Genomic DNA, 12,181 nt, shown 5'->3' on the forward strand with positions numbered 1-12,181 from the left:
AGGCTCAAGCGATCCTTCTACCTCAGCCTCCAGAGTAGCTGGGACTACAGGCATGGGCAACTATACCTGGCTAATTTTTAAATTTTTTGTAGAGATGACGTCTTACTATGTTGCCCAGGCTGGTCTTGAACTCCTGGGCTGAAGCGATCGGCCTCCCAGAGTGCTGGGATCATAGGTGTGAGCCACCGCGTCTGGCTGTCATGCTTGCTTTTCTTTCCTTTTTGTCATCCTTGCTTTTCCTCCCTCCTCTCTCCCTCCCTTCCTCTCTTTCTTCCTTTTCTTCCTTCCTTCTTTTTAAATACATCTCTTCATGTGTCAAGATTAATAGTGATCCCTGGCTGGGCATGGTGGCTCATGCCTGTAATCCCAGCACTTTGGGAGGCCGAGGCGGGCGGATCACAAGGTCAGGAGTTCGAGACCAGCCTGGCCAATATGGTGAAACCCTGTCTCTACCAAAAATACAAAAAAATTAGCTAGGCGTGGTGGTGCAAGTCTGTAATCCCAGCTACTTGGGAGGCTGAGGCAGGAGAATTGCTTGAACTGGGGAGGTGGAGGTTGCAGTGAGCCGAGATTGCGCCACTGCACTCCAGCCTGGACGGCAGAGCGAGACTCCGTCTCAAAAACAAAAAAACAAAAAAACAAAAAAAAAAAGAAAAAATAGTGATCCCCTGAATACAATGGCTGTGGTAGGGCCTGATGAGGGGTGGGGGCAAAGGGGAGGGGCTCAGGTGGCAGCATCAGGGCAGGGGTCAGTGAGCAATGATAGTCATGTGGAGGAGAAAGCCACTGGGTCCTAGGATGCCTGGGGACAGAGAAGGGTGACTGCTGACATGGTGTGGGTGGCTAGAGACCCACGAGGCCCCCCCATACTCCCCTTCCTCCCTTGCTACCTTGTCCTCCAACTGCTCTCACCCTCCCACTCCTGCCCCCTTGCCAAGTGATGCTTGTCACTCCTTTTTTTTTTCAAATGGAGTTTTGCTCTGTCGCCCAGACTGGAGTGCAGTGGTGTGATCTCAGCTCACTGCAAGCTCTGCCTCCCGAGTTCACGCCATTCTCCTGCCTCAGCCTCCCGAGTAGCTGGGATTACAGGTGCCTGCCACCATGCCCGGCTAACTTTTTGTACTTTTTTTTAGTAGAGACAGGGTTTCACTGTGTTAGCCAGGAGAGTCTCGATCTCCTGACCTCGTGATCCACCTGCCTTGGTCTCCCAAAGTGCTGGGATTACAGGTGTGAGCCAACAAGCCCGGCCCTGCTTGTCACTCTTGAGGAGTGGACCCACATCAGAACAGCTTTTGGACCTATGAGTGGGGCGGGGGGTGTACCCAAGAGCACCTAAGCCTCTTTAATCATGAGGAGAACCCCCAATTCCTTTTTTTTTTTTTTTTTGAGACGGAGTCTTGCTCAGTCGCCCAGGCTGGAGTACAGTGGCATGACTTTGGCTCACCACAACCTCTGCCTCCCGGGTTCAAGTGGTTCTCCTTCCTCAGCCTCCCTATAGTCCCTGATTCCTTCAATTTTTTTTTTTTTTTTTTTTTTTTGAGATGGAGTCTCACTCTTGTTGCCTAGGCTGGAGTGCAATGGTGTAATCTCAGCTCACGGCAATCTTCACCTCCCAGGTTCAAGCAATTCTCCTGCCTCAGCCTCTGGAGTAGCTGGGATTACAGGCATGTGCCTCCACGCCTGGCTAATTTTGTTATTTTTAGTAGAGACGGGGTTTCTCCATGTTGGTCAGGCTGGTCTTGAACTCCCGACCTCAGGTGATCCACCCACCTCGGCCTCCCAACGTGCTGGGATTACAGGCGTGAGCCACCGCGTCTGGCTTCTTTTTCTTTTTTTCCCCCGAGACGGAGTCTTGCTCTGTTGCCCAGGCTGGAGTGCAGTGGCACGATCTCAGCATACTGCAACCTCCGTCTCACAGGTTCAAGCAATTCTCCTGCCTCAGCCTCCCGAGTAGCTGGGATTACAGGTTCCTGCCACCACACCTGGCTAATTTTTGTATTTTTAGTAGAGACGAGGTTTCACCATGTTGGCCAGGCTGGTCTTGAACTCCTGACCTCCTAATCTACCTGCCTTGGCCTCCCCAAATCCTGGGATTACAGGCATGAGCCACCATGCCCAGCCCCGATTCCTTCTTTTTTTTCTTTTCTTTTTTTTGAGACGGAGTCTCTTTCTGTCGCCCAGGCTGGAGTGCAGTGGCGGGATCTTGGCTCACTGCAAGCTCTGCCTCCCGGGTTCACGCCATTCTCCTGCCTCAACCTCCTGAGTAGCTGGCCCTACAGGCGCCCGCCACCACACCCGGCTAATAATAATGTTGTATTTTTAGTAGAGATGGGGTTTCACTGTGTTAGCCAGGATGGTCTCGATCTGACCTCATGATCCGCCTGCCTTGGCCTCCCAAAGTGCTGTGATTACAGGCATGAGCCACTGTGCCCAGCCCTGATTCCTTCTTGATATCGCTACATCTTTGTCCTCCAGGGACCTTGGACCGTCCCCCAGACCCACTGGAGCCACCGTCACTTCCTGCTGAGGGGCCAGGGCCCCCCACACCTGCTGCGGCCCACAGCATCCCCTACAATGGCTGCAGAGAGAAGGAGCCAAGTTACCCCATGCCTGTCCAGGAGACCCAGGTGCCAGAGTCCCCTGGAGAGGTCTGTCCTCACAGTCTACCTTGAGCCACCACTTTTGTGTTCCTATCTGCCCGCTTCTGCCCATTGAGCCTTCCAGAAACCCTCTCCCATTCCCTGTAAATCACGCCTAATCTCTGCTCAGAACCCCAGGGCGTCCTCAGTGGGAATCTGCCCCAGACCAGCTTCCAGGCTGCTGACCAGGTCTTCACCCTGTGGCAGCCCTAATCCTCTGTCAGCAACCAGCTGGGAGACCACAGTTTTTTTGTGTGTGTGTGGGACAGTGTCTCATTCTGTCACCCAGGCTGGAGTGCAGTGGAGCGATCTTGGCTCACTGCAACCTCTGCCTCCTGGGTCCAGGTCATTCTCCTGCCTCAGCCTCCTGAATAGCTGGGATTACAGGCACCCACCACCACGCCCAGCTAATTTTTGTATTTTTAGTAGAGATGGGGTTTTGCCATGTCAGCCAGGCTGGTCTTGAACTCCTGACCTCAGGTGATCTGCCCACCTTTGCCTCCCAAATTGCTGGGATTACAGGCGTGAGCCACCACGCCTGGCAATGCTGTGTTTTCTGTGAGGTAGACGCAAGGACACCTGTGGACAAAGGGTGTGGGAATTACCAGAACCCAGGCAAGGGCTCCCCTGGCTCCTGTGCTCCATGGTGTGGGCTGAGGCCTATAGGAGATGCCCCAAGAGCATAAGCTGCCCTTTGTGAGCTCTTGGGAGAGGCAACTGCCTTATTCATATTTTCCCTCTTGCAGAGTTCAGAGCAAGCCCCGCAGATGCTTAGCCCCAGAGCCATCCCAAGGAGTCCAGATGGTGGCCCCCTGGAGTCCTCCTCTGACCTGGCAGCCCTCAGCCCTCTGACCTCCAGCGGGCATCAGGAGCAGGACAGAGAACTGGGCAGTACCCACACAGCAGGTATGCATGGAATCTGGAATTATAGGGTCCTTCTGATCTCTCAAGTGAGGGTGAGAATTAGAGTTGCCCCATCTGGCTTCCTTGAACAGGAGACAAGGTGGGAATAAAGAGAGTTCAACCCAGGAAGCAAACCAGTTCCTTAGCGGGTGTATCAGTTAGCATTTGCTGTGTAACAAATAGTCCACTCCAGTTTTCCAGTTTTTTTTTTTTAGTGGCTTAAAATACAGCCATTTATTTAGCATATGATCCTGTGGGTCAGGCATTTGGGCTACCTACATGGGCATTTCTTCTGGTCTTGGCTGAATTTCCTCTCAAGTACTCACCGGTATATACATAAGTTCTGTCTCTGGCTGTTTGCTGAGCACCTTGGTTCTCTTCTATGTAGTCTCTCATCCTCCAGCACACAAACCCATCATGGCAGCTGGGCAGAGTTCTGAGAGAGAGAGAGGGCTCAAAACTGGCACAGTGTCCCCTGTGCCCCATTCTGTGGACAAAAGCAAGTTATAGGGCCAGCCTAGATTCAAGGAGTAGGGAAATAGACTCCCTCCCTAGATGGGAGGACTGACAGGCACAGTGCAGAGAGGCTGGGTGGAGGTGAGTGAGATAAGTAGGGCCATTTTTGCACTCTGCAAAGGGACTGCAGGGAGCAGCCAGGGCCTGTAGGGTGGTGGGAGAGGGACAGTGCAGGGCTGCATCAGCTGTTGGCAGGGGAACCTTTAGGCACTGCCTTACTGCAGAGATCTCCAGTTCCCAGTGAATCATGAAAACTTCTCAGTCCCCAGGGGAAGTAAGGTCTTCATCATCCAGTGGCCTGGACCCAACTCCAGATGTCAGTGCTCCCCCTCAGAAATATATAGTTGTCCATCTGGACCTCTCAGGCTAGCATGTCTCTTTCCTCCTTCCCAAACGATTCCACATGACGCTGGTGCCCAGTCAGCCCTCAGTGCCCTGGGACAGCCACAAGTCACATGAGCAGTTAAAGGCTGGGAGACATCATCTTAGTACTTTTGTCATCCCCAAACTGCTCCAAGCACCTGTCTGTGCTTTGCAGTGTAACCTGGCCATGGGATGCCTTTCAGGAGTTGCTGTAGACCACAGAGGCAGAGGGCGCTTAGGTTTCAGTACGTTTGTAGACACAGTTCCCATGAGATTCTGTGGTATTAGATTGTGGTGAGGGACGTGTACATCAGAATCACCCTGACTTTTGCGAGCTGTGGGGCTTGGCATGTGCATTCCGAGTTCTGTGGAGAGTCTTGCTGCAACTGCCTTTGCAGACCATCACCACCTGCTATCCCCTGCTTCCCCCACCCAGGTCAGGCAGCCTCCCAGGGGTGGCTTTGTCTCTGTCCCCTCTCTTCCCAAGACTCCGGGATGGCCAGGCCTCTTGGCTGGTGTGAGCTGTTCTGCATGAGCCATCCTGCCACCCCTCACCCTGATCCATGGCTACTCCCACTCATGGTGGTGGGAGAGGGACAGCAGTGGGGGAAGTGTCCAGGATTCCATGAGGCTAAGGTCAAGGTGGAAAAGGCAGACACAGGAGAGGGAAGGTTTCCCAGGTGGGAGAGGAAAAAGCGGAGAGAATAATTAATAATGATCTTCAAGCTCCTAGGTACCATTTCACCGTGTGCCAGGACAGACCTGGGGCTACAGGTCAAGGACTGAGGGCAGCTGTTGGGCTTTCAGGCCAGGAAGCAGTGACCAAAGGGACTGTGGCATCTCCTCCAAGGGCAGGAGATTTGGAGGCCTACACACAGTAGGGACCATGAGACCTGGGCCAGAGGGACCCTTCTCCAGGCCTCAAGGTAATGGTCTTTGGGTCTGTGTTTCCACTTTTGTTTTTCCACCGGCAGGTGCGACCTCCAGCCTCACACCATCCCGTGGGCCTGTGTCTCCATCTGTCTCCTTCCAGCCCCTGGCCCGTTCCACCCCCAGGGCAAGCCGCTTGCCTGGACCCACAGGGTCAGTTGTATCTCCTGGCACCTCCTCCTCCTCCTCATCCCCTGGCTTGGCCTCTGCAGGGGCTGCAGAGGGTAAACAGGGTGCAGAGAGTGACCAGGCTGAGCCTATCATCTGCTCCAGTGGGGCAGAAGCACCTGCCAACTCTCTGCCCTCCAAAGTGCCTACCACCTTGATGCCTGTGAACACAGTGGCCCTGAAAGTGCCTGCCAACCCAGCATCTGTCAGCACAGTGCCCTCCAAGTTGCCAACTAGCTCAAACCCCCCTGGTGCAGTGCCTTCTAATGTGCTCACCAATCCAGCACCATCCAAATTGCCCATCAACTCAACCTGTGCTGGCATGGTGCCATCCAAAGTGCCTACTAGCGTGCTCACCAAGGTGTCTGCCAGCGCAGTCCCCACCGACAGGAGCAGCAGAAATGAGGTGAGTCCTCACCCCTCCTGGCAGGGATCCTGGCCCCTTCCCGCAGGAGAGCTTGCCCACCTGGACCCGGCCTTGGCCCCTTCCCAGTCTGCATTCCGTCTCCAGCCTGTGCTGCTCCGTGGCCTCTCCTTGAGGGCATACAGACAGTTGAGAACCAGCCTCATGCAGGCCCCACACCATGTTCTCCAGGAGGAACAGTCATTGAGCTCCTAAGTCTGGACACATCAGGAGGGTCAGCCACAGGGGGCACCCACTGGTCAGGTGCATAAGTTCATTTAGGGCTCGTAGTTCCTAGTGAAGCTGAGCAGTGCTGTTTTGCACATAAGGAAGCAGTGAGGGGGACAGTGCAGTGGCCCATCTGCCTCTTGCCTTGCTCTTCACCACCAGGATGTGCAGCGTGTCCTTCCATGGCCAGGCTTTACAGAACGCAGTCCCACCTGGAGCAGCCACTCTGACCCAGCAGCCCCCCATTGTTGCCTGCTCCAAGCCTCACGTCTAACCCTAGCTGCGGCTGTCTGCTGGGAGGAGCCAAGTCCATAGGGCCCTTTGGGCACATGGCCAGGCCTCTGACCCTGTGGCTGCTCTCTAGTTCTCAGGCCCAGACAGGATGTCAGTGCAGGTTGGGGCCCCGCCCTACCAAGGGCTTCCAGGTGGGCATGAGCTCACAGGCAGGCCATGGAGTAGGGAAAGGCTGCCCTGGAGAAGGCCACCATTGGTGCAGGTCCTTGGTCCCCTCTACCCCACTGCTCCAAGAAAAGGTGGCCTGGGGCATTATGGATTGGGAATTGAGGGGTTGGAGTGTTAGTTCATGCCCTGGCCTGGGAATGGGACCGCCCCACCAGGCTCGTCTCCCTGCCAACCCCAGCCCCTTCCAGTGCTCTCCTTTCTTTCCCAGGAGACCCCAGCAGCTCCAACACCCGCCGGCGCCACTGGAGGCAGCTCAGCCTGGTTAGACAGCAGCTCTGAGAATGGGGGCCTTGGGTCGGAGCTGAGTAAGCCTGGCGTGCTGGCATCCCAGGTAGACAGCCCGTTCTCGGGCTGCTTCGAGGATCTTGCCATCAGTGCCAGCACCTCCTTGGGCATGGGGCCCTGCCATGGCCCAGAGGAGAATGAGTACAAGTCCGAGGGCACCTTTGGGATCCACGTGGCTGAGAACCCCAGCATCCAGCTCCTGGAGGGCAACCCTGGGCCACCTGTGGACCCGGAGGGTGGCCCCAGGCCACAAACAGGCCGGAAGTTCCAGGAGGGGGAGGTGCCATGCCACAGGCCCTCACCTGGGGCTCTGTGGCTCCAGGTGGCTGTGGCAGGGGTGCTGGCAGTCACACTCCTGGTGGTGCTGTACCGGCGGCGTCTGCACTAGTGAAGCCCTGGGCCCTTCCCACTACCCATCTGCTCCGTTCTTGCAGTACACCTGGCCCCTGTCCGAAGCCCCTTGTCCCTTTCTTGGGGATGGTGGAGGCTGGGTCAGAGGGGAGTTAAGGGACCGCAAGCCTGGCAGCAGGACATGCCTTGGCTGAACCAAGTCCTGAGAGCAGCATCTCTGTCCCCACTGTGCCTTGTGTGGGTCCCCATCCTTGGCCTTCTGGGTCCTGGGCTGCCCCCAGTGCTCCAGACCTTCCCCACTGGCAATCCAGGTTATCATCCGTGTCCTCCAGAGGATCTTCCTCCTCCAGGCCTCAGCCCTGTTGGCCCAGGTGGAGCAGGAGGGACCACTGGGGCATGCGGTGCTTGGGAATGCTTCTCCTGTTGCATTGGTCCCCGAAGGCCTCAGGGCAGGTGTGTGGTGTGTGGGTGACTCCACAAGACCTGCCTCCCACCCTGGCAGTCCAGCCTGAGACCGTTGCACTGAGGCAGGCAGGAGCCAGGGTGGCCGCTCTCCAGGAGCCCAACTGCCTTGGGTTCCTGCCCCACTGGGCCCCCTCCCCTGCTGGGCAATCCTGGGAAGGTCTGGAGGTTCCTATGGACCTCAGGGAAGCCAGGGGCAGCTGCCAGGCCTGAGGAAGACCTCTGGAGCTCCTCTCCAGCCTCCTCTTTCCCTCCCCTCTGGTCTCCATTCTCTTCAGCTCCCTACATGGGCTGGGGAGGAGACACCTGGTGGGCAGAGCTCAGGCAGAGGTTTGGATTTCAGCTTCCTCACTTCCGGGGCTGTGTGGCTTTGGCGGATGTCAGACTTCTGGTCTTGCTTCTCCACGTGGACAGTGAGTATCCGGCTCATTCTTCACTGGATTCATCTGAGATTGAACCTACAGGTGTTTGCCAAGTGCCTGGCCCAGAGCAAGTGGCCACGGCTTCTCCCACCTCTCTCCTGCCCAACTTGGTAGAGCTGAGGGCATGAGAGGCAGAGTGCACAGTGGTCAAGGGTGCAGCTCTGCAGCACAAGCAGCCTAGGCCTGCATCCCAGCCTGCCTCTCACCAGCTCTGTGACCTTGGGCAAGGGATTTATCTGTCCGTCCCTTAGTTTTCTCACCAGTAAAAGGAGGATAAGTATATATATGTATTTCCCAGTGTTGTGAAGATTAAAGGAGTTTATCGATGTAGGTCTTAGGATGAGTCCTGGCATTTACCAAGGGTTGGATATATGTTATTATCACTATTAAGTGTTGAAGGTCCAGGCGTGGTGGGCAACAGGGACCCCATCTCTACAAAAAAGTTTAAAAAATTAGCCAGGCGTGGTAGTGCACCTGTCGTCTTAGCTACTTAGGAGGCTGAGGTGGGAGGATCACTTGAGCCCAGAAGCTTGAAGCTGCAGTGAGCTAGGATCGTGCCACTGCACTCCAACCTGGGTGACAGAGCGAGACCCTGTCTCAAGAAAAAAAAAAAAAATGCAGAGAAACAGGAGCCTTGGCTACTCCTTTAGAGGCAGACTCAGACCCTCCTGCCTCACAGCTTTATCTTTGTATTTGCCCCTTACTTTATCTTGTGCCTTGAGAAATTGCTGGGGAGAGAGGTGTGTCCACTGGGCAGCTGTACAGGATGGAGGCTCTAGGGCATTTCCACTCCCAGTAGCCAGGTTCCCCCACCCCAAGCTCACCCACTGGTGGGGAGATTAGCTACAATAACACCAGAAACACATTGGGGTGGATTGGGGGTATCCTTATGGGTTCTTTTCAGGGAACCATTGCTGGACAAGGCACAGGAGCCACCTCCATTTCTGAGCTCTGCAAGGGACAAGAACTAGACCCATCAGGGGTTGGGCTCACTGTGGCCCCTCCCCAAGCTGTCGGCCTCCAGGGATATACACCCTGCCTTGGCTGCTACAGCTTTTTCACTCCATTGCCCTAGGGGAGTTCAGCAACCATTAGATCTCTATCTCTGAACATCTCTTCATGCCATGCTCCAAGTCCAGCAACCTGCACCCTGGAACCAGGACTGGACCCTACCCAAGCTGTCTGTATTAATCCCCATCCCTCACCACCAATCTTAAAAAGCCCTCTGTCCCCCTACCCTAAACCCCAGTTAGGTACCCATGCTGGGCAGGTCAGTTAACAATTTATGCACAGGTACTAGTTTTATTGTATTACTGTCCCAGGGTAGCTTTGAAAAAAGTATCTCAAAAAGGCAACATGGGCCGAGCGCGGTGGCTCACGCCTGTAATCCCAGCACTTTGGGAGGCCAAGGTGGGCAGATCGCCTGAGGTCAGGAGTTCAAGACCAGCCTGGCCAACAGAGTGAAACCCCGTCTCTACTAAAAATAAGAAAATTAGCCAGGTGTAGTGGCACATGTCTGTAATCCCAGCTATTCAGGAGGCTGAGGCACGAGAATTCCATGAACCCAGGAGGTGGAGGTTGCAGTGAGCCGAGATTGTGCTACTGCACTCCAGCCTGGGCAACAGAGTGGTACTCTGTTTCAAAAAAAAAAAAAAAAAAGGCAATATGTAGCCCCAAAGACTGTTGCCCAAGTGGTAGAATTTTAGCACAGTACCAGCCTAGGTAAAAAGTACAAAAAGTAACTGGGCGTGGTGGCACTCATCTATAGTCCCAGCTACATGGGAGGCTAAGGTAGGAAGATCACTTGAGCCCGCCAGGAGGCGGAGGTTGCAGTGAGCTGAGATCGCACCATGGCACTCCAGCCTGGGTGACAGAGTGATACTCTGTCTCAAAAAATAATAATAATAATTTTAGCACAGTAACCAGCCATTATGGGAGATACCCTGGGTAAGGCATGTAGAAAGGATTGAGGGACCTTCCCAGCCCCCCAGCCCCGCCTCCCATCCTCCCATCTTTTCTTTTCTTTTTTTTTTTTTTAGAGAATCACCCAGCCTGGAGCAAAGTGGTGCAATCATAACTCACTGTATCCTCAAACTCCTGGGCTTAAGCGATCTTCCTGTCTCAGCCTTCTGAGTAACTAGGACTTCAGGTACCTGCCACCATCCCTGAATAATTTAATTTTTTTTCTTTTTGAGATGGAGTCTTGCTCTGTCGCCCAGGCTGGAGTGCAGTGGCGTGATCTCAGCTCACTGCGACCTCCACCTCCCAGGTTCAGGCCATTCTCCCACCTCAGCCTCCTGAGTAGCTGGGACTATAGGCGACTGCCACCATGCCTGGCTAATTTTTTTTGCATTTTTAGTAGAGACGGGGTTTCACCGTGTTAGCCAGGATGGTCTCGATCTCCTGACCTTGTGATCCACCCGCCTCAGCCTCCCAAAGTGCTGGGATTACAGGCGTGAGCCACCGCGCCCGGCCAAATTAAATTTTTTATAGAGATGAGGTCATGCTGTTATGTTTCCCTGGTTGGCCTCATGAGATCTTGCCTTAGCCTCCAAAAGTGCTGGGATTACAGATGTGAGACACTGCACCCGACCCCCACCATTTTTTTTTCTTTTTTCTTTTTTTTAGACAGTCTTACTCCGTTGCCCAGGCTGCTGGAGTGCAGTGGCATGATCTCGGCTCACTGCAACCTCCGCCTCCCGGGTTCAAGCAATTCTCCTGCCTCAGCCTCCCGAGTAGCTGGGATTACAGAGGCCTGCCACCACACCTGACTAATTTTCGTATTTTTAGTAGAGACGGGGTTTCTCCATGTTGGCCAGGCTGTTCTTGAACTCCTGACCTCAAGTGCTCCACCCACTTTGGCTTCCCAAAGTGCTGGGATACAGGCGTCAGCCACTGCGCCTGGCTGACCCCAGCACTTTTCAAATGATGCCGCCCAAAGCCATGACTTGGCCTACTTTGAACAGCAAACTTGTTGCTGCTGTTGTCAACCTGAAGACCTCTCAAATGCCAGCTTCAAGCAGGGTGTGAATTGGCCAGTCTCAGATCTCAGGAGTCCTGTGTTGAGAGTGTGGCTTTCAGCTGCGGGGAGCTGCACTTAGTGGGGAAAGCCAGGCAGGTCACCCTCACAGCCAGATAATGTGGAAGTCAGAACCCAAAGAAGGGAGTGAGACCTCTACCCCCAGTGGGGGACCTGGCCACCCATCCTTGGGGACCTGAGAAAGCGTACTTCACCTTGGGGTGAAGGCTGGGTAGGGCCAGAGGGACCAGTGCCCTCCTCAGCACGCAGGGGCAGAGCCACCTGCAGCAATGGTATCTGCATATTAGCCCCTCTCCACCTTCTTTCTCCCGCTGAATCATTTCCCTCAAAGCCCAAGAGCTGTCACTGCTTCTTTCTCTCTGGGAAGAATGCGTGGACTCTGCCTGGTGACAGACTGAAGCCAGAACAGTGCCACACCCTCGCCTTAATTCCTTGCTAGATGTTCTCAGATTTATGAGACTTCTTAGTCAAATATGAGGGAGGTTGGATGTGGTGGCTCATGCCTGTAATCCCAGCATTTTGGGAAGCCGAGGTGGGAGGATCCCTTGAAGCCAGGAGTTTGTGACAAGCCTGGGCAACAAAACAAGACCCCATCTTTAAAAAAAAAAAAAAAAAAAAAATCTAGGAGATGCTCATTACCCTGCCTGGCCTCAAATTATTAATAGCTTCCTTTGAGCAACATTATTTATTATGAACTTTCAAACACAAAAAAGTAGAGAGAGTAGAATAACAAATCCCCATGAGCCCATCACCCAACTTCAGTAATTATCAATTCATGGCCATCTTGTTCATCCCTGCCTGCTTCCCTGCTTCCCCTCATCCTGCACAGGTTCTTTTCTTTTCTTTTCTTTTGAGACAGTGTTGCTCTTGCCCAGGCTGGAGTGCAGTGGCACAACTTCAGCTCACTGCAACCTCCGCCTCCCGGGTTCAAGTGATTCTCCTGCTTCAGCCTCTCAAGTAGCTGGGATTACAGATGCCCGCCACCACACCTGGCTAATTTTTGTATTTT

At 54.2% G+C, this 12,181-nt stretch overlaps 1 protein-coding gene across 2 annotated transcripts in view; it reads left to right on the top strand.

Moving 5' to 3' along the window:
* MAVS (mitochondrial antiviral signaling protein) overlaps positions 1–12,181 on the top strand; it is a 28,522-nt gene that overhangs the window by 11,934 nt on the left and 4,407 nt on the right. The window contains exons 4-8 of one of the 2 annotated variants that reach the window (XM_058433093.1): positions 2,476–2,648; positions 3,386–3,545; positions 5,396–5,925; positions 6,821–8,123; positions 10,172–10,281. In XM_058433093.1, coding sequence (XP_058289076.1) covers positions 2,476–2,648; positions 3,386–3,545; positions 5,396–5,925; positions 6,821–7,285 — 1,328 coding nt within the window. In that variant the 3' untranslated portion in view covers positions 7,286–8,123; positions 10,172–10,281. Of the gene's footprint in view, positions 1–2,475; positions 2,649–3,385; positions 3,546–5,395; positions 5,926–6,820; positions 10,282–12,181 lie in introns of both variants that reach the window. The other variant, XM_032143153.2, reaches the window with a different exon arrangement.

Source organism: Hylobates moloch, unplaced genomic scaffold (assembly GCF_009828535.3).
Source record: "Hylobates moloch isolate HMO894 unplaced genomic scaffold, HMol_V3 SCAFFOLD_21, whole genome shotgun sequence".
NCBI classification, from domain to species: domain Eukaryota; kingdom Metazoa; phylum Chordata; class Mammalia; order Primates; family Hylobatidae; genus Hylobates; species Hylobates moloch.